Source organism: Chaetura pelagica, unplaced genomic scaffold (assembly GCF_000747805.2).
Source record: "Chaetura pelagica isolate M959 unplaced genomic scaffold, ChaPel_1.0 scaffold169, whole genome shotgun sequence".
In the NCBI taxonomy this organism is placed as follows: Eukaryota; Metazoa; Chordata; class Aves; order Apodiformes; family Apodidae; genus Chaetura; species Chaetura pelagica.
Window position 1 is genome coordinate 121,539 of NW_009954616.1, and position 21,688 is coordinate 143,226.

General features: G+C 41.0%; 2 protein-coding genes across 2 annotated transcripts in view; one reads left to right on the plus strand and one right to left on the minus strand.

Moving 5' to 3' along the window:
* WDR41 (WD repeat domain 41) overlaps positions 1 to 1,553 on the plus strand; it is a 38,263-nt gene extending 36,710 nt beyond the window's left edge. Inside the window, exon 13 of the mRNA XM_010005551.1 lies at positions 1,401 to 1,553. Coding sequence (XP_010003853.1) covers positions 1,401 to 1,553 — 153 coding nt within the window. The remainder of the gene's footprint in view (positions 1 to 1,400) is intronic.
* Positions 1,554 to 6,392: 4,839 nt separating this feature from the next.
* Positions 6,393 to 21,688, minus strand: part of PDE8B (phosphodiesterase 8B) — a 40,986-nt gene continuing 25,690 nt past the window's right edge. The window contains exons 11-21 of the mRNA XM_010005538.1: positions 18,734 to 18,811; positions 17,766 to 17,842; positions 16,774 to 16,938; positions 15,974 to 16,019; positions 15,399 to 15,534; positions 14,367 to 14,565; positions 13,227 to 13,444; positions 12,143 to 12,278; positions 8,670 to 8,837; positions 7,020 to 7,149; positions 6,393 to 6,508 (exon numbers count right to left, since the gene is read on the minus strand). Coding sequence (XP_010003840.1) covers positions 6,393 to 6,508; positions 7,020 to 7,149; positions 8,670 to 8,837; positions 12,143 to 12,278; positions 13,227 to 13,444; positions 14,367 to 14,565; positions 15,399 to 15,534; positions 15,974 to 16,019; positions 16,774 to 16,938; positions 17,766 to 17,842; positions 18,734 to 18,811 — 1,469 coding nt within the window. The remainder of the gene's footprint in view (positions 6,509 to 7,019; positions 7,150 to 8,669; positions 8,838 to 12,142; positions 12,279 to 13,226; positions 13,445 to 14,366; positions 14,566 to 15,398; positions 15,535 to 15,973; positions 16,020 to 16,773; positions 16,939 to 17,765; positions 17,843 to 18,733; positions 18,812 to 21,688) is intronic.

Genomic DNA, 21,688 nt, shown 5'->3' on the forward strand with positions numbered 1-21,688 from the left:
GTCTTCCTGAAAGAGTGTTTTTTGTTTATATGGCCTTTTTCCTCTTCACTTTCCCATGTTTGATGAACCCATTGGAGTAGCAAATCACTTTATTACAGTGGACTTCCATACACATAGCTGGAAGAAGCAGTGGGAAGGACAGGTTGAGAGGAGTGGTATGGTTCTGGAGTAGTTTTGCTTACAGGTATTAATGAGCCTGGATTTCAGAGCTGCTACTGGCAAAAATTGGTAGCTTTTCAGTAATAGCTAAGGTGAATCTTCCTGCTACAGTGATTTCTGCCAAGCTTTCTGACCCTCTACTACATTTCTTTCTGAAAAACTGTTGAAAGAGGCCCTATTGTCAGTATGGAAAGTTGCTATCTAAAAAAGAGGACATAGTGTGTAATGGAGGAAGAGACACAGTAGAGGTGGTGAGATGCCCATGTAGAGTCTTTGCTGGGATGCTACAGAGCCAAGGAGTAACTGAGATGATGGTGAATGTGATTTCCTGCAGTGTCCTATATATGTAAAATTTCATTTTTAAACTCTGGGCAGACTGAAGCAGTTGAGGCTGGAAATGCTGAATAGTGATAGTCCAAGATGTGGGCTTGGCCAGAGAATTTCTGCTGTAACCATATAGCTAGCAAGTGGCTGCTCCCAGAGCAGGTGGGCTGTAGGCACAGTCTTTGGCCTGAATGCTTCACCTGGGCAGATCCCTTTAACAAGCTGAAGAGTCAGGACACTGCAGGCATATGACCTGGTTCCATTGGCTGTTGTGTTGAACTGCAATTAGTGGCTAATTTTAGGCAGCCTTGTGAAGGTCTCCAAAATCAGGGATGACTATATGACTTGTCAGCTCCGTTGGTTTTGTACAATCCCTCCCCTGCTGCTGAAGTCTTTTCCTGTGTTGCAGTTCTTGCTGGTTTGGCTTCCCCGGTGAAACCAGGCACATACTGGTGTCTGTCACAGTTGTTTACTCCTTGATCCTTCCAGGCCTCTTGATGGTAGCCTGAGATGTTATGTGGGAAGGAGGGCAGTGTATCAAAGTAAAGAGAACAGTGGCTTCTACTCCTAAGAAACCAGGAGATCAGAGTTCATTCAAGGCACTCTTCTACTGCTGACTTGAAACAGGTTTCTTCAATGTTCTGTAACTTAACTTCTCTATCTGTAAGGCTTTACTGCTTTTTCTTAACTGAGATCTAAATAGTGTGAAGTGCTGTTATGATCTGTTTCCATGCAGGGATTTTATGACATCTCAAACATTTAGAAACTGCACTTTGTAGCTTTGTATACCTATGTTCAAGCAGAAGCATGTCACACAGTCTGTTTAGTCATAGTTTAGTCCAGCTGTATACTGAACATTTAAGCAAGCTGACCATCTCATGTGAGCATCACCGTTAATAGTAATTATTTCCTTGCAGATGTTTCTGTATTTTGGTGAACTGGGACTGGCTACATGCTCTGCTGACCACCTCATTATTCTGTGGAAGGATGGTGAACGAGAATCCAGACTCCGCAGTTTAACACTATTTCAAAAATTGGCACAGAATGGTGATGTGCAGCTCAAATTTTAAGCTGCTATGGATGTATAAACTGAATGGATGTTAAATGTGTGTGTGAATGGAAGTCTGAGCTGATGGCAATGTGTCTACCAGTAAGGTTTACACTTACTGTCATGTATCATACTGGAATTTTCATTAGTTGCTACTACTCTTCTCAAAGGACAGTTTTGCATGTTGGAATTTACCTGGCTTGTTCTCTCAGCAGAAATTATGTTATCTTGCAAGACTGTAGGTAACGATGACTCCTTAAATAGTTTCTGTTTTATTCCTAGTGTTTAAAAATAACATGGGTGAATGTTAAGATTTGTAAAAATCTTTAGATGGATAGTAACTGAAGCAGTTAGGGGCATTCTATAGTGTTATGTGCAGAGAGGAGGCACACAAAAAAGCCCTGAGGCTTTCCTGCTTTATATAACTTTTTTCTTGAAGCTGATCTTTAGTTGCTGATGGCTCAGATTTATGTATCTACAAAAAAAAACCACCCAAGAAACAGTTTTGGCTTTTGAAGCTACTATCCTACACCAAGGGTAAGAGCAGGAAAAGTAAGCAATACTGGTTTGTCAGTTTTCATTTTCTACAAAGCAGTGCATATATGTACTGGTACATCTCCCCTGCAGTAGATGCAGTTTTATTGTGGGTCTACCTACACTACTGGAATTTATACAACACCATTTCCATGTCTAGCATGAAGTATGATTGATTTAGCTTAGTCTGTCCATAGTGCATTCATCACATTTATGTGTATCTAATAAAAAGCACTGACCTTACCATGGATTTTCAGGATGTAAAATACTTTCTTAAGCAGTAGCATTTGATGTGTTCAATATGTGCAAAATGCTTCTGCCAGTTGGTTACTATATTCTTCGCTGAAGTTTGACTGCAGAGGAATCTGTACCAAGATTGTAAGGATAAATAGTGTTTTGGAGCTTAGAAAGCCTCTGAGTACACAATGCCTTTTTCAAATCTGAGACATCAGCAGTAATCTGCAAGCTAAACAGGAGTAGGAAAAAACCCCTCAAACTAAACCAAAAATCCCAAGCCAAAGCAACAAAAACCCAAAAGTAAAAAAAAAAAAGTAAAGTTAAACCAAAACTGATACAAAAAAAGTGGGAGGGGGAACAAGAGGAGTGGCAAGTTACCTCAGAGAAAAATTAGGGAAGGGGGGAGTTTGGAAATTTAGTGGTCATAAAGCCATATAGAATAGGGTGCCACTGTCCTCAGATCTGTTCAGAAGATCTAGCACTTGAATAGGTTAGGAACAAATCTCTTGCAACTTTACAATGCCGTATCTTCCCTTTGAATGAATGAGAACTGTTATCAGTACTGGAGACTACAGGACTGAAATTCCAGAATTAAGGTCCAGTGGCTGCAGTAATTGCAATTAAAACAAAGAAGTAAAAAGATCCTGACAAGAGTAGAAGCTAAAAGAGCAAGCTCCAGCTTCCCAGAAGAAACCAAGGAGCCTTTTAGAATTGTTTCCCCAGCCCTTGTGGGCACTTGCCTTCCCCCTGCCACCAAGATGCCAAGCTTTGCCTCTTGAGACTGACTGTAATCTTCCCTGGAAGGGACACTAGAACTTTGAGCTGCGTTGTTTTTCCTCACTTTAGTCAACTTGTACAACTAATCCTATTTAAATGTAGAGTTCAAAACAACCTATTTCAAAACCACAAAACAGATGGACATATTGTTACATTACTTTGTCTTTTCAATTCAGGAAAGTTAAGTCAGCCTTAAATCCTGAGCTGCATGCTCTTTGCTCAGGTTAGCTATTTTGTAGACTGGCATAGGAAAGGTGTCTGGATTATAGCTGATGGTAATAAGTATAGGGTATTATACTTGGGAAGGGAATGCACGTTAAGCCTTTCTACCTGTCAGTCTGCATTGTTTCAGCTTTTCTTTGTCAGCAGCTGTTGCATTTTTGGTTACTCCAGTACAAGCTGAGGAAATCAGTTTCTCTTTGGCTCTTTTTGGCTTGTTTCAATTGATAAATAACTTTTTAGTTGTATATAAAGTATATGTTTACACAATGCTACTGAAACTTTGCAAGGAAAGCTTATAGAAGTTAGGTTTTTTGGAGAAGGTACTGTTATCATCAGTTGTAACTAGAGCGAAGAATCACCATCTTTTTATTATCTCTTCCTATACCATGGGAACAACTGATGATTTTTTTATGTGACTGCTTTTAAGTGATTCCTTTCTCTGGTAGAGAAACAGACCTATTTAACTCTGAACAGTTCTGGTCACAAAACTCGCTCTGTATTTTACAGGGATGTAATTCAGCCTTAAATAGTCGTACATACATGTATAAATATTTTTATCTTATAAAAAGTGCCATTGTTCTCCGATACACTCCATTAGTAATAGGTCTTCTAAGGGTCTCCTCCTTTAAAGATGACTGACTTGAAAGTATTAAGTTGTTTTACAAATAAACTTTGAGCATAACAGTGAACACAGTAGGGGTATACTAGCCCACTCCTGTTAATTAACAGTTTGTCACTTGCTGTTGGGATATGCAGTGAGCAGAATTAGGGTGACCAGATTAGAAATTTTACTTCGTCTTGTGCCCTTTCCACCTTGCAGCAGCACAGAATTCCATATGTTTACATAATGAAAGTATATATCAGACCTACCTTTAATACTTGTACAACTCTGAAGCTGTATGTGACAATGGCATGAAACAAGCAGCTGTTAAGTCAGCTGGGTAGCTGGGTCTAGGAGATCTGACACAACTGTCAGATGACAGTCTGTGCAGATTTCTTTGGCCCTTAAAGAGGGCATATCTCCACAGAAATTACTTCTTTTTTTTTTTGCTTAGTCTCTGACTGTGGGAAGAAACAGGAAGAAACACAGGATCTTACAAAAAATACACTGATTCCACAGGAACACCTTAGCTCATGAAACTGAACTGAGGCTGAACTTTATTTCTAGGTTCCTTCTACCAGTCACATTGTCCTCCATGTGACAGAATGAATTGAAATGTTTTACATGGATGTTGTTTTACAGTGTTGTTGTACTTAACAGATTAAATTAAGCTGACAAAGCTTTGAATCTTGTGAAATTATTTTTTCTAATGCAAGTGAGTGTTCAGTCATCAGATTAGTTAAGGTACAACGACCAAGAGCACTAGTTCTAGATAAGGCAATGGTAAAAGCAAACAGTTAATGGTATAAAAAACACAGGTTCAACTTATCTGAATAAAAATCCATTGAAGAATGTTGTAATAGATAATGGGAAAGAATGAACATATGTCACCAGAAACAGCATTCTTCAAATATACACAATGCAGCATTTTAATACACAGCAACCTGCCTAGCTATGACAAAAGTAAGGTTCTATTACAATTCTAACAAAAATATAGCTTATATATATTTCTCTGCACATATGTTTTATGAATGTTTCCTTTTGTTTCAGAACTTGGTACAAAACATACAAAAAAGTTTGGCACATTATGTGAGCTACCTGCAGCACGGTCACATTTCTTCCACAGCTATCTAAACTCTATGGTTTTGTTGGGTTTTTTGGGTTTTGTTTTGTTTTGTTTTCCTTTACTGGGTTCAGTTCTTGATAAAGTGTAGGGGAGGTAAAGAGAATGTGTCAAGACCTTCCCTTTTAATAATTAGTGGACTGCTTCTTCAACTGCAGGGACAGCTTTGAAGCTTTTGTCTGCAGCCTGGAGTGCACAGTGTTAAAAATCAGCGGTTCTGCTAGTATTTATTAACTGAAAAATCTGGGAATAGTCTAAAATTTTAACTCATGTTCATGTTCTGCATCTCATTAAAATGAGATGTACAAAAATACACGTTTGTGCTTTGGAAGCTTTAGCATATATTTAATATCTTAAAACTATGTTTGGTTTCTAACTTACATCTTTTGAATACTTTTAATATCACAAAAGAAACCAGCATTTTATCAGGAGGGAAAACCAGTACAAATTTTAATGCTGTTATAAATTGTAACCTGGAACCTCTTTTTATAAAGTGACAGGTTCATCCTAGAAGTAAGTAGCACAATATATGCACTTACAATAAAATTTAGATCAGTTTGCTTAAATTGATGACCATATGTATAAACACCGCTTTATACAAAAGGATGTTGATCAAGTGACACAGTGTTTTTTTGTATAAAATTTGATGAAATAGTGCATGGTGACATTTCTAAGATGGCAGAGAAATGTAGATGGCACCAATTATCTAGAACATGCTTATTTTCTTTCATTATATTGACCAATTTTAATATAATTTAACTTCTACTGAGATTTTATATGGAAAAGAATGAAAAGAGAATGCTTGGTAATAAGAAGGTTGTTTTCAATGGTGTGGTGTTTGGTTTTTACTTCAGCCAGTTTATTGAGGTTTGCTTGTTCAACTGTGCATGTTCTCTTTAGAACTATGATTTGGAGAACAGAGGAACACTGATAGATTTGGAGCCAGTTTATGTTGGGGTAAGTGGAAGGTTTTGATGCTTATTTGTCAACCCACTCTGACTTGACTGGTGACTCAATTACCCCTCTGTTTGAGAAACGGTTGTGAAGTGTTAAGTGAATGGAGTTGTATCAATAACAAGATTGGACAAATGCGTATTCACTATTAGAAATTAGTTTCAGAAATACATTTTCTGCCACAAAATGTTATTTTCAAAGAGCACTTATTCATCTGTGGATTATGTAGCCTTTTTTGAAAACATTTTTCTGTAGAACTCAGAAAAGTTTAAAAGTGATGAGTAGAGTGTTTCTTTTTTGCCACGCAGCCTTAATTTCACTGGACAAGAAACACCATCCATCTTGTAGCCAAGTCAGTAAGTGATTCACAGTGAAACTGGTAGATCAAGTGGTCTGTTTTTCTTGCCTTAGAGTCAGTTGTTGTTTTCTGATGGCAGCCTGAGACTTTTGCACTTTAACTCATCCAGTGTTTTCCAGTGTTTGTAGTTATTAGCCAAGTGTTGCATCAAAACAGGCAGATGTGCAAATGCTGAAATGAACAGAACAGTTGTACTAAGTATACAGAATGGGCAGAAGAACAGCCAAACCTCCTTTGACGTTGGCATTGTCCTACTCTTTTTTTTGTTCCTTCAGTGTGAAAAAAAATTCAGTCTCTTTCAAGCAAACCACTTTCTTAATTTAATGATTACTCTATTAAATTATGCTAACACATAACCACTGTGGTCTCAGTTTCTGATGCTCAGGGGAAATACATTGCTAAGGGAAGAAAAGACCTAGATGAAAAAAAGGTTAGTTTTAAGCCATTATTTCTTCCTTCTTTACATAGATTGTCTGGTAAGCACTCAACTTCTGTAAAGCTAGTGGTGTGTGCAGTGGAGTATGCTTCAGCAGCATCATTGCTTAGATCCTATGTTCTACTGCTTATAAACAGGTAGCACCCCTGGCAAAAAAATGGACTAAGGGCCAGTTTGAGATTATTAATTTTATTCTGTAGAAATGTCTGCCTCAAAGCAATGGAAAAAGAAAACAGAAGTACTTACCATCCCATGCATCAAACATATCTGTTATAAAATAATCAATGAAGGAAATTTGAGACTTGGGGATGCTGCAGGTGTGTCTATCAAATACTGGCATTACAACAGGCAGACCCTGTCTCTTCTCTTCATCAGTCTAAGAAAACAAAACTCCAGTTAGCCTCTAGAGCCCTGCTGGCTTTCATGCTGGAGTAGCAAGGGCCAGGGGATTAGGTGGATTGCAGTAGGAGATTGGAGACAAATCTTAGAACCTCTGAGGTAACTGCCTTAGTTTCATGTGCATGCTTTCATCTGGAACAGGGACTGAAGTCAACAGCTCTTCCCTTTCACAAGTACTCTTTGTTTTTCTTTTTTTTTTTTTTTTTTTTTTGGTAGTGCTGTGACTGCTCTTAGCTCTGGTGAGACAGGAGACTGGTGATTAGGGCACACCAGCTAAAAACAAAAAATAGGGCTGCATAGTCCTTTAGCAGAGGACAGGTTTGAGCTCTCCTTTTTGTACAACTTAGTGGCTGTTCAAACAATTTGTCTTCTAAGTAAGAGGCATATTGCTGTCATTACTTTCTATGCTTTTATTGGATTGTAAGATGCCCAGATTCTTATAAAGGAGTAAGGGTATGCCCTTTAAATCTCTGTCTGCAACCGAAAGAGGGCTGATTTTATTGCACTCAGTATAGTGGAGGAGCCAGTCACCTCAATAATCTTAGAATGTAATTACAAAAACCCTGTTTTAAGTAGTATGGACAGCACCTTATGCTGGAATTGGCAGCAGAGCAGTCCCCATAATTCCCAGATGAAGTGAATGAAGAGCATAGCAGTTGTTAGCATCTCACATTGCTGCAGGTAGGCTAGTGCCCAAGACTGGCAATTTAAAGCTAGCTTATGGTAACCTTGAGTGCTAGGGACATACAAGCTCAGTGATCCTTCATTTTACCTAGAAAGTGATTGAATGTTTTCACTATGATTAAAATGAAATTCAGACATGTCCCAGGCCCTAACTACTATTTTCTTTCAGTAATAACTATAATGGGATGGTAGGCACCCCCAGTTTTCTGTCTCTCTAGTCATAGCTGCTAATTTCCACATCATTAGTGGCAAGTAAAAGCTAAGAATCTATCATTTTTTCAAATGAAGAACTAGAATACTGTTTTGCTTTCAGGAAGCTGGTACATTTGTGTTAGAAAAAATGATTATTAAGAAAGGAAGTTGGATTTCCAGTTCTGTCTAGAGAGACGACAGGTGATGAGCATTGACACTGCCCACATGCCTCCAGTACTGCCTGCCATGGCAATAGTCCAGGTGCCACAGTAGAAGAGAAAGGGGCCAGCCTGATGATTCTGATGAGGGCTTCATCAGGCATGGATCCTCACGCTTCCTTCAGGGAAGATATTGGGACTTGAAGCGGGAATGATGACAGTCTTGAATTTTGGCCAGCCAAAGTGTAAAAACCACCTTTCACCATTCTGTACTGCAAGCTTTGTGGTAAGCAAACCAGCTAACTTTGACTTCTTTTGCATGAAAGTGAGGGGCCAGTTCTGACTGCTGACAAAAAGCGTATATCTAGACTCCATGATGATGCCAGGCAGACCCTATGCGGATCGGCAGACCAGCCCACAAGCACTTTCTTACATAATAGCCAAATTGTAAAAATATACATACCTGTGCAAAATACTCCTCTGAAATCCTCCCTGCCCACTCGATACAAAGCTCGAGGGGACGGCATGGGTTTGCTACATCCGCACATTTAATCATCATGCGCTTGATCAGTGTCTGGTTGTCTGGAAAATTCTTTATGTTGGCTGTACATTCACAGTCGCTGCCTCCGCTCTGTGAAAGAGAGTTGGTTACAGGGGCTGGTGGAGGAGTGAGGGCATTGTTACCAGCTCTACTGCACTTCAGCTGTAAGTGGGCACCCAGCCTGACACCTCCTAATTTCACACACAGCACCAGGAATTTGGAGGAGGTGGTGATGTCTGAGAACTGCAGCCTTGCTAACTAAGGATAGCCCCATTACATAGGACAGTTTGGGAGAATCTCAGAATTAATAGCAAAGTTTGTGAAATAAAGGAGTCACATCAGCTGGGGTGAGTTACCTTCCACTGCATTCCAGGCTTGCCCTCTTGGAACCAATTCAGCGTATGTGATGCATCCACCTACTGCAAGCTGCTAACTCCTCACTGAGGAGTGTTTAAATTTGGGGATGGTGATGGTAGAGGGCTGCTTCATTAGGTGAGTTTCTAGAGTTTGTTTTTCATTCCTAGATGAGAAAACTGAGGCAAGCACGAGGAGGGTGATGGGTGGGGGTGGTGAGCCAAGTTGGACAATTGTCTCCTTCCTTTTGGAGGCAAACAAGCTGGTCTGTGCCATTCAGTTCTGGGATGTTTGCAAATAAAATTGCCTTCCTTGTGCCAGACTTTGAACCCTCACCTTGTAATACTTCTTGGTCTTTATTACCAGCTAGGGTGAAGCCTGAGATCAGTGAGATTAACAGTAGGACAGTGCAGGAGTGTCACACTGACGGCAGAATGTCTCTGTTTGCTAGGCAGTAAAATACCGCATCATCTTCTGGGTCTTGAACAGTTTAGAAGTGCATGGGTATATTTTCTTCCTTATTGAGTAGTAAAAAGCCTACACTTCAGGTCACTATAGCATTAACACTATTCTCAAAATAATATATTTGAGTAATTATGGCCTCCTTTCACTGCTAAAGTCAACTCTCAAATAAAAAATTGAACATAAATACCTTTTACCACCATGGCTAAATTAATGTCTTTGTGGTTTATGGGGAGACATTTTGCAGTGGCTCTTGCCAGTTCAGGCATTAATCTTCTAACTTTATGTTTACCAGTGAATTTATTTTTTTTTTCAGCATTGGTAGCTCAGCAAAGAGCTGCCAAATTATCCCTGCTCCTTAACGGCGTTTCAAGATCAATAATAGTGAGAGCCACTGTTGGGAATAAGGAACAGAGCAATCTAATACGCTAGGGGAGGACTAGACTAGATATCAGGAAGAACTTCTTTACTGAAAGACTAGTTAGGCACTAGAGCAGGCTGCCCAGGGAGGTGGTGGAGTCACCACTCCTAGAGGTATTAAAGAAATGTGTAGACATGGCACTTCAGGGCATGCTAGTTTTTTTGTGGGTTGTATTATGTTGTTGGTTTTGTGGGGTGGGTGATCGTGTTTTATTTTTTGTTGTTGCTTGTTTGGGTGGGTTGTGTTGTTGTGTTCCCTCTCCCAGCCCCGGGTGGACAGTTGGAGTAGATTGTTTTAGAGGTCTTTTCCAACTGTGATTATTCTGTGATTCTGTATTACTGGGAAAAAAAACCCAAGTCTGTAATATAAGTGGTTCGGTGTTTCACTTTTCTTGCTCTCCAACTCCTGTGCACTTTAAAATAGCCTCTGATAAAAACCAGTAAGATGAAGAAGAGTGAGTCAAGGAAAATGTTTTCTATAGGTTAGAAAAACTAATTGCAGTAGACTGTATGGAGAGCATGTAAAAGCTTTTTAGTAAGTGCTGGAACAAATGCAATCACGGAATAAAAGGAAGATACCTAGAAATGTGTTCAGAGCTTGGAAGCACAGTAGTTCCAGTAAGGTTTGTGAATCTAAATCCTACAGGCCAATGTAGGGATGCCGCAAAACTGGGTATTTTTAAAGGGTAGAGATGGAGGAAACATTTCAGAAAAAACCTAAAACTGACAGAAGAAATGAAGCACTGTGAGAAGCCACACTTCCCAGTGATGACTTAGAGGGTTTCTTTAGAAATAGGTGGTTGTGGGCAACGGTCCATCTCCCGTTCCCCCATATAAGGCTAAACATATGCCTTTGTGATGGCGTCGGCTTGTGACAGTGCTCCACAGGTGCTGGAGAGCACAGTATTCCACACCACCCACCAATGTGGATTATCCTTTCTTCCGAGCTGCAATCTGTAGTGGGATCCTCACTGTCCTGGCTCAGACTGTGCCTTGAGGGCAAACCTGTGAAGCGCCAGTGATGTGCTGGGAGCACCATGCACTAACAGTGGGAGGGGCTCCAGCAGTGCCCAAAAGACGTGTCCCTGTGCTGTGAGACTTCGGACCCTGAGGATGATCAGGCTAATTTAGACTCGGCACCATATCCAGTGAGCCCTCCAGAGCTTGGAAGTGCTGGGGAGTACAGTGCAAAGTGTCCACAGAACCAGCAGAGTTGAGCAGCATTAGTGATTTCCAGCTCAGACAGGTGGGAGAAGAGAGCTCAGTGGTTCCTAGAAGCAGGTCAGCTCAACTGACGTAACACTGTCCTTCAAGTCATAAACCCCAATTGGCCCTTGGCTGGTTTCTGCACCCATGACAGTCTACAGTGCAAAAATGTCCAGTTTTGGAGCTCTGACAGAGCTACCTTTATTTATTTCTAGTATCACTGACCTTCAATTTGGCCTTTTTTTTTTCGGTGTTTCTAACAAAGCACCACTTTTGCTAAGCTGTGGTAAGATGGTTTTTGCTTAGGTGAGTAACTGCCATGGAGAACAGTGTTAGTCACTGAGTGCTCAACCTTGAAAAGCAACAACAGAACCATAGAATTATTAAGGATGGAAAAGACTTTCAAGATCGTCAAGGCCACCCATCAGAGGGCCCTGGGCTAAGAAACTCAAGGGGCATCTTGTAAAATATATCCTGGCTGGTGATGGGAGTATTAGGTTGTCTAACTGACAGGAATAACAACCCAGACATCTCAGTACAGTCAGGAATGGGGATGGGTTGGAGAGGTCTCAGGAAGCAATGGGGTTATTCCTTGTGGCTTGAAGGTTCCAGATTACATAGAAACAATTCTGGCAGTGCAGGTTACTCAGCTACCACTCCAGGCTTAGGCAGATCCCATTGTTTGGGAGCTGACCTGGCTCCATGCACAGAATTTTGCAAGTATAAAAGCAGCCCCTTGCATGCTTTGTGAACACTAGGCTTTGAAACCAAGGTTTGTAAAATTGTTTAAATGAGCTGAGGGCAGAACCACACATAGAAAACAAGAAATAGAAGTAGTGTATTTGGGGCATTATCACAGTACAATTTAGTACATGAATGAAAATGGTATTAAAAGTTCTCTTGGAAGAACTTCACTGAAATGTCTGAAGGTGTAAAGTCCTGCAAACACTTACGTGTGAGCTAGTCTCCTCAGATGCCATTGGCTTGTTGATGCTGTTTACGAATTTGTTCACGTGCTCAAAGTGCTTTGTCATCTCCGTTGCCAAAACCATATCAATAATGGCCTGGCGCAGTGTCCGGTAGTGATTTCTAGGAAAAAGAAGTAGTTCCTGCCAGACAGAGCTCTGTCCTTTCCTTATTCCTGCACAGACAGTGCTGCAAGACACTGCTTGAGTATTCGAGCTGACGACATCAGAATTCCAAACGGTTTAGGGTTGGAGTAATGGACTAGATCATGCCTCTCTGGGTTCCTCTAGCTCTGAATGCCTGCAGTGGCTTTTTTCTGTTATTTTAACCTAATGAAAACTAATCCCCTGAAGTCAATAAAAATTTACAATTCCATTTCATCATGCTGTAACAGTAAGACACCTTCTCCAGGAATGGTACCAACACATTTCCATCTCACTGTAAAATAGCTTGGAACTCAAATCTCATGTAAAAAAACCACAAAAAACCCCCCAGTGTTAGATGGGGTAAACAAACTCCTTGCCTGTTTGGGGTCAGGTTCTTTCCCTTTCAGATAGCTTTCTCTCTCTGCCCTGTCCCTGCAAAAGATAGGCCGATGGCAGGGGAAATCCCAGGATACATGTATGCCCAGCAGCCAGGTGTCTCCAACTTCCTATGTGAATGCAGCAGTGCCAGAAGGTGTGGTGCCACGTGCAGGTAACAGCACGCAGCATCTGGCTGCTGGGGTGAAAATGTGTGGCCCAAAATCGTAATTTCCAGGTATCTGCAACAAAAAGGCAGTGGTTCAAGGGGCAGCCTTGTGGCTGCCAACTAGACAATCCCAATGTAATCTATAAAAGATTATCAAATGTGTCTATATGCTTAAAAAGACACCAAACTGGTAGTCAGTGGGGTGAAATTAAAGCCCTAAGAAAAATTCTTTCTACATAGGTTTCTGGAAGAGGTTAACTGTTGATGTCTCTGTTCAAATTATATTCTCTGGTTTAGAAGGCAGGCCCTCAACCTGCCCCAAACTAAAATCCAGAAACAAGCAATCCACACGTGCACACTCCCCTTGTCCAAGAAACTCACCTGTCAATATTCTTGAAAATGTTGCATTTGCTGTCTTTAGTTGTAAGCTGAAATGCTAGTGCAGCATGATGACTCTCCAGTACAGCTGTGTCGTTGTAAAGGACAGCTAATTCACTGCCTGCATTGCAGAGGAAAGAGTTGGTCCGTCCAGGGTGGTCTACGTCATGAATGGTGGCAGCTATTAATGCAGCCACCTCATCTAAATGGTCAAGGCTTCCCTACAGGAAGAGAGGAAAGTTACAACGTGGCACAAAAATCACAGTAAATAATTTCTGATCATTTCCAGGTACCCAAAACCACACAAGTGTAAGCTTGAGTGCAGGGATTCTACCTCCTTGCAACTGATTTCCACTCTCTGTGCCAACAGGTCACTTACTACAAAACTCCCCCTCCCACCAGTACCCAAACCCACTTTCCTTAATGAAGCTTTTTACTGTGCTGTCACCTAAGCAATATCTTTGCATTCAACCCTCTAATAGTGGACTGATCATCTAGTGGTGTCCTTCCACTCTCTGTGCTTGCCTGAATGTCCCTCACTCTGCTCCAGCACAGCTTGTGTTTTAGGATAGGGTATGATATTTCCCTTGCAAGGGACCTACAACAATCATCCAGACCAACTGCTTGACCAATTCAGGGCTGACCAGAAGTTAAAAGATGTTGTTAAGGGCACTGTCCAAGCTCCAAGCATCAACCACCTCCTCAGGAAGCCTGCTGCAGTGTTTGACCACCATGTTGGTAGAGAAATGTTTCCTAATGTCCAGTCCAAACCTCCCTTGGCACAGCTTTGAATCATTCCCATGTGTCCTCTCACTGGAGACCTGGGAGAAGAGATCAGCACCTCCCTCTCCAAAGTTTCTGCAAAACTTTATCAAGAACTGTTTCTAACAGCCAGTTAACAAGAGGTAGAAAAGAACCAGGTTTCCCCCCCTATGGTTACTACTTTAAAAAGTACATTCCTTACTTGTATAAACAGACCTTAGAGAAACTTTATGGTCCTGCAGGCATCACAGGAAAAGACCTTAAATGACTTTATGAAGCCCGGACCATTATTTAAGTAAAAATCTGGCTTTTGAATGACAGACATAAAATGGCAAACACACCAAAATCCTATCCCAAAGGACTTCTAGGTAACAGCTGTACCTTAACTCTCTCCTTCCCAAGAAAGAAGGCAGTAGCATGCAGGACATCTGCTGCGTGTGTGGAGTTGTGGTATGAGTTGGAGGAGTGGTAGTTGGCTTCGATCACCTGCAGCCACGCTCGCAGCGTTGCTTCCGAACAGCTTAAAAACTCAGACACCCCAAACCGGGCAAAGACTTTTAAGCCCAAATACACTAACGGCCTGAAAAACAATAGCAGGAAAAAAGCACCACTGTGAAATGGGAAATTCTGACATTCTAAGGAGAGAGTTTTGAAAAATGAATCAACGAGACCTTAAAAATAAAAGGTGGGGAGCAAATGTTAAATGTTTTTAAACTGTACATCTCTAACCTCTAAAAATCCCAGCCAAGGTTGCAAATTATTATATATATATCATCCTTTCAGACATTTAATTATGTTTTCTAGAAATGGTGCAGTTGCACTAGAGTTTCAACATTCTTGTAGCTTCAGAAGAAATTCTTAAAAGCTCAGATCTTTTGTGGTTTTAGTATCTAACAATCAATAAAAAATACATTTTTTTCTGAGGAGAAAAAGCAGACTTTGAACGTGACATGGACACATCCTGAAGGCTAAAACACCTTGAGCCAAAACCAAAACAAACCAAAAAAGTTTTGTGTTTCACATAATCCTGTGCCTTCAGGAGGTTCAGATTTCTACTTCCTGACTAATTGAAGTCAGCAATATGCAAAGTATATTGATGCTTCTCAGAGCAGCTCTTAGCATCAGGTTACTGTTTCATGTCAAGCAAGGTAAAAGTTGAATGGGAAAAAAACCTGGAGGGCTGCAGATGGTGTCAGGGAAGACAACAGTCTGCACAGGGCTCTCTGTGGCCTGTGCATGCTTCTTAGCCATGGTGTGTGCCTGGCTTGTTAAACGGGACAAGTGCTATCAACACACACGCACACAGAAGGAGCTCTCACAGATCTACTGTAACTTGCTTCATTTTTTCCAGAGCAAAGCACTACAGCTCCTCAACAACAGTTTTGTGGACACCCAGGGAAGGGAGTCCAGTACCTTTTATTTGTAACAGCCTCCAGCTCAAAAATGTTGAAGTCCCAGCTTTCCTCGTTATCCAGGAGCTGTGTGACACACGGTGGCACATCATTTATGGTGTTTGGCACTGAAAGGTGGTTATGGCTCAGGTTCATATCTGTTGAAATGCAATTCGGGAATTACAACATTTCTGGATTTTTTACCCCCACATGCAGAATTCCATTTAGAAAACAACTCATTTTCAAGAAAAACGACACTTTTTCTTGCATGAAAATGTCTATAAAAGCCTATAATATATATGGCTTATATTACTACAAATGATTTAGATATAAACAAAAAAGTTCAGTGAACTTTTCTTTGAGTGAAAATTTAGGTTTTTTCCTAGTCTTATTTTTTACAAATTGAAACATATTGTTTTAATTATTTGAATCTGCTTCAGCTCCAAAATGGAGGCAGTCTAGCACTCGTTCTGCAGTCACTTAGACAACCATTTCCAAATACATCCATCCCACTGCAAATCAGCTTGGAGCTCTGTGTCCCTAGCATCTAGAAAAGAAATCACACATGTGCAAAGGGAAATATAAATGGTGGCTTACTCTTAGAAAGCACATATTCATTTCCTGACAGTCTTCTCAAACCATCCTGAAAAAGCAAGTTTGTCACAAGTTTTAGGTAGAGTATCCATGCATCATTAATTGCTAAAATGCTTCATTCACTTTATTTAGTTACCTTTCCTGGATACTACAAAACCCATCCCTATTTTGAAGTATTTCAAAACAGACATGAGAGGATCCCAGCAACACTACTATGACAGCTCCAGAAAGGATATTGCCCTCCTTGACCCTTGGCACCTGCAGGATTTTATCATTCAAATTAACCACTATAATTTATTTTTCATTGTCTTTATATTATTGTGACAAGGATTAGCTTAGTGTTAAAAACTTAAGCAAACCATGATGAAATCTAGGATGTCTGTCTGGCAGACAGCGTTGCTGCTGTTACAGGACTGAAGTCAGAACCTGATTAAAGTAACGTCACTCTAACACTGGACCATCTGTAGAGCAACTCTTCTAATTCCATCTAAACCTCTAGGGTTTCTAAAATACAAGTCCTGGAGACAACTCAGACAATGCAGTTTCTAGTGGCAACCTTATGTAGTCACACCTGTATGTGTCCACTTCCATGTGAGGATGAATGCACCCAGTGGCCTGAGGTGTGGCCATATCTCACTATACCTTGGTGCCTACTGTTAGTGGAAAGGGCAAAACAGTTAAGTGAAATGGTGATGAATTATTCGTCCCCTTCCCATTGCTTGTGAAATTTTATCACAGCAGAGCACTGAACTGTGATGTAGAACCCTAGTTGCAGTAATTTCAACTTTACTAATTTTACTCACAGTCATCAGACCTCCAACAAGATCACTTGTGTGAGGATCTTCATCTTTGGTACCTAGCTGGGGGGAGTAAAGTTCTGTTGTTCGCAGGATTTCCAGAACTCTGTCCAAGGCCTCTGCTACTGTGATGGGGCTGTTTTCCTGGGCAGTGTTAATTATATTAATAACCTGAAAGCAGATTAAGGATGTAGGTGAGGAAGACTAAATGGCACTTTCGTCTTTTCTTATTACAAAATTTTTATTCTTGGCTGGATTATGCTAATTCCCATTTATCAAATGCTATGCAATTCTCAACCCTTAAAGAACCACTCTGTACATACACATTTGTGCTCTCATTCCCTGGTGTCCACCTGCTGTTTATAACTGGCAAACTCCTGAGAAGCAAAAGAAGAAGGGTGTGGAATATCTGAAATAGTTGCAGGTGGGTATATCAATAACTAGCCATGTCCTTCAGCATAGCCAGGGCTGCTCAGAACCAATCATTCAGCCCCCAGAGGAAAATAATCAAACAAATTAACTTCTGGGTGTGACTCAGATATCCTAATATAGGATGTAAACCCTTAATTTTCTCACTGTAAGAGGAAAGGGCAGAGAGCAGCAACAGCTGGGCTGTGGTTGAGGGTGAAGGTTGAGAATAACTTGTTTGCCTCCAACCTTGAGTCTTGGCCACAGCCTGGGAATGCAGCAACAATATGGCAGCACTAAGGACTGCACATGTTATCCTACACAAACACAGCCTAACAGGGTCCCTTTCCTGCCACAAGCAGTCCATCTAGCAAGGACAGCCCTTTCCTCTTCTTAATATTCTCCCTTATGACTAGGATTTGGAATGAGATAATGAGATATAGGAAGTGGTAAGTAAAAAAAAAAAAAAAAAGATTCTGTTAAATAGAAGATGCAGGAAACCCCTGGCTGTCCTGTCACAAATTACATACTTCCTTATGAGAGCAGCTCCAAGCTCTGTGTTTGTGGAAAATGAAAGGCTCATGACTCACCTTTGTGATAGGAGCTTCTATTGTCATTGAGTGGATCCTTGCCATGGAAGAGTACCTTCGGGTCTGTAAACTTGGAGCTGCCGTTAAAGAGAGCAACTGTTTACATGACAGAGTGTAAATCGGGTGACAGCATTTGAAGAGTGCAGCAGGCTGTCACTGGGGAACAGCTTGACAGAATCCAGCCTCATCTCCCCATTTCTGCTGCATCTCCACTCCTGCAAATTCTTGCTTTACTGTTTAATTTCTCGCATTGTTGTCTGCGTCCTTTGCACCCACTCATCACCTCTGATGTCAGTTTTTCTGTCCATTGTCACTTCAGATATACTGAAATGAAGCTGTACTTAAGCTATACTTCATACCCAGTACCTGCCACTCTCCTGTTGTTTGCAATGTCAGACATAGCTCCTCCTGTGACAGCATGTGCTTGTATGTTCTTCATCTCAGAGATGCAGATGCTCTAAATTCCTGCTCCCCATAAGCTGTGCTTCTCCCACTACCTCCTGGGGCAGAAAGAAATCTCTGCCAGCACCGTCCCAGCCCCAGCAAGCAGTCACAAATTGGATCAGTAGCAGAAGAACAGCTCGCAAGTAACCAGCAGCTATAGATTGCCTCGTGTTCCACACTAATGAAAGTAAAACACTGTTTTGGAAGCCCACGCTGTAGCTTTCAAAGAAAGGTGAAACTGAGGCTCTTAGTTTCACTCTTTGAGCAGGCTGGCCCACCCCGTGGCACAGCCACTCGTCCTCTCTGCAAAGCTGCATGCTTTGTCTGTCAGTGCTGGTACTCATGCTGGGGCATGGTTTTGCAAATCAGAATAAAGACATTTTACAGCACTTGTGAATGACTGGAGTAATCTCTGTTTAATCAGCTATGAATCTGTCTGGTTCCTCTTTCATTCTGCATTTTTATTGCCTAGGGCAATTCTGTTCTTTATTTATAGTATCATTCTTGATGGTTTACTTTCTTACCATCACTACTTTGAGATGTTATTGACTTAACATCAGTTGAGTCTTTCCTTCTGTTCTTGCACTTGAAGGAATGGGATTCTGTAAATACAAACCAAAAGCTTTAAAAATTAATCAAGCAAGATGTCTATAGAGTATCCTTAATCTAAAATTCTGAATATTTAATGAAATTATCTCAATGATACCACATAAGTGGGGGAAATACTGTAATTTCTGCACATCAGAACAAGGTATTCAGTGTCTACCAATTTACAGCAACTTGTCTAAAATCACCTGGAAAGGTGTTCCACGAAGAAGTCAGGTGCATTATGGAGCAGCGGAGTCACTTCACCTAACTTTAGCTGCCCAAAAGCAGCAATCTTCCAGGTTGTCTTTGCTGAAGATCATGCTTTAGAAGAGATGTGTCAGACAGGTGGGTTAATCCTCTCCTGCAAGCCCCTCTTACTCTCCACTGACCACTGGGCAAGGCTGAGTTTAACTACCTAGAGATGTAGCCAAGTGAGAAAAGATCCCATCTCGGCCTCCACTCTTCAGCCCAAGCACAATTCAAACTCAAGATAGCTTTTGCTTTTAATTTCAGTAATTGTTTTTTAGCCTGTGCTTAAGAAGAATCCAACATACTGAGAATGATTGCAATCAATTCAGTTGCTGTGAGAGTTAACCACACAACAAGCTGTGATTCCTTTGATTTGCTAAAGCAAGAGAAATTATCACATCCAGACAAATGCAATAGCTGAGTTAAAATCCTGGAAAGTGCTCTCCTCAGAAAAAGAAAAAAAATCCAGTAAAATTTAATTTTCCTCCAACACATTACAGTCTGCACTCTCCCTCATGTTTAAAAACAGCAACCATGCATTTACACACCCCATTGCATGAATCATTACAGTACCTACTACCAGAGTATCTGAAATGCCACTCAAAGATCAGAGATCCCAGCAAGATTTCTAGCGGAGATAACCAGCATGTGAAGACGCAGAAATATCATAAAAGTTACATCCTCAAACTAAGGACTGATTTGCATGACAGTGTTACAAGACAGAATATATGCAGTAAAAAAAAAAAAAAAAAAAAAAAGTATTCTTCAGAATTAAAAATATATTCCTCTTAAACATGACTGAAATACCATTTCTGTCTTAGGTTTTTTTTGTTGTTTGTTTTGGTTTTTGTTTTTTTTTACCACATGTTTACAAGCCAGCTTGGATCTTTTTATTTTGTTGTAGACCAGAGAAACTGACAGCATTTTTCTCTGTTGACAAGTAAGAGCAGGGAATAACTAATACATGCTAAATTATTTATTTACTGATAGGACTTCTCTTTCAAAGCCCTTTCCTGCTTTAACATTTGGAGGAGTTTAACATAAGGCCCATGAGTGGGAGCAAACATTTACACATAAACACAGCTGTTAGTAGCAGCAGCAGACAAAGCACCTCTCCTTGTATTAAATAAATACCCAGTAGCAAGTTGGAAACTTTCCTAGTGCCACCTACTGAGTCACAGGTGCATAAAGGCTGCCCTGTGCCATGCTACAATTTCAGCTAAAAATATTTAAATGTCTAAATTAAAAAAAAAAATCCCTTCACCTGGTGAAAGGAATGTCTCCACATCCACATGTGTTACAAATCATGCCATTGCGAACAGCATGACACACATTATTTTTCTACCCTCATGACTTACTGGTGTATGCCAGTTACTCTGGGAGTTTGTCCTTGGAACTCAACCATGGACTGCAGGGCAGGAGAACCTACACTACATACATGTGACTCTAAGGCTGCCTGCTCTCACTGCACTGCAGCCTTCAACATAGCTTCATGGATGTGGCTTTCCAGACTTGCTGAAATCTGTGACAACATCAGACAAACCTAAACACCCCACATGATCTGCAAAACACATTGGTAAGCTGGTAAATTCATGTTAACTAATAACAAGTATTCTTCAGCTTAATTCACAGGCTTTCTCATTTGCAAGAAAGAAGCAGTAAGAAAGAAAACATGCATTCACTACAAGGACACAAGAGAAACCAGTTTATCAAGCCATGGATCAGTTCAGCTGGCAGCAATGGTACCGAGAGCAGCCAAATTGCACGTATTACTTCTACCTCACAACCATTATTATTGGCATCACAAAGCTCTCCAGTACTTGTACATTTTCTTATGCTACTTGAAAAAGTAGGGGATGTCAATCAGGCCCTTCCCCTGCTCTTGGTATGTTACATCCTCCTCACGTGTAAAAATCAGAAGCTGCCTGACATTGCACAGCAATGTTCCATGGTGGGAAAGGCCTCGGGTGCCAGAAGGTGACAGGACATGAGAACCTTCTCACTCAGAGTAACACAGAGCAGTGCTGCATCTGGCTCAGATCACCAGAAGCACAAGCTTAAAATTGGCCTTTAGTGCCTCTTTCTTCATGGAAAACCACTATCCCAAATGTTACACAGCATCTGAAGAAGATATTATCCCTTTTTACTCCACACCTTTAGTCAAAAGCTATCTGCAGAAGTTACTGAGAATTTGAATGTGTCATCTGCAAGTAAGCAAACCTGCCCGAGACACAGGGCAGAGGTTGTGCAGCAGCATCTCAGGGCTGTCTGGACCTGGCTACCTGTAGCCTGGACACTACAGATGACTATCTTAGCCCTGTGCTAGGGCCAAACCAACAGCCTACTGACAGGTCCTGAGCTTGGAAACACTAGGACAGATCTGCTGGGACAAATCAGCAGAGTTCCACACTAATTTCAAACAGAAAGGAGTGCCAAGGTATGTCAGCTTCAGGTTCAGACATAGTGTTTCAATGCAATGAAGAGCAACACAACTTTGAAGGCAAGAGCTCTGCACAGACTGATTTATTAATGAGGGTTACAGGCCCAACTAATGGCTAGACATCAGAGCTGCTGGCATCCATCACGGGCCACCTGCTCTGATCTCTGGCTCGATAGCAAGAAGAGACATTTTACATCAGTGA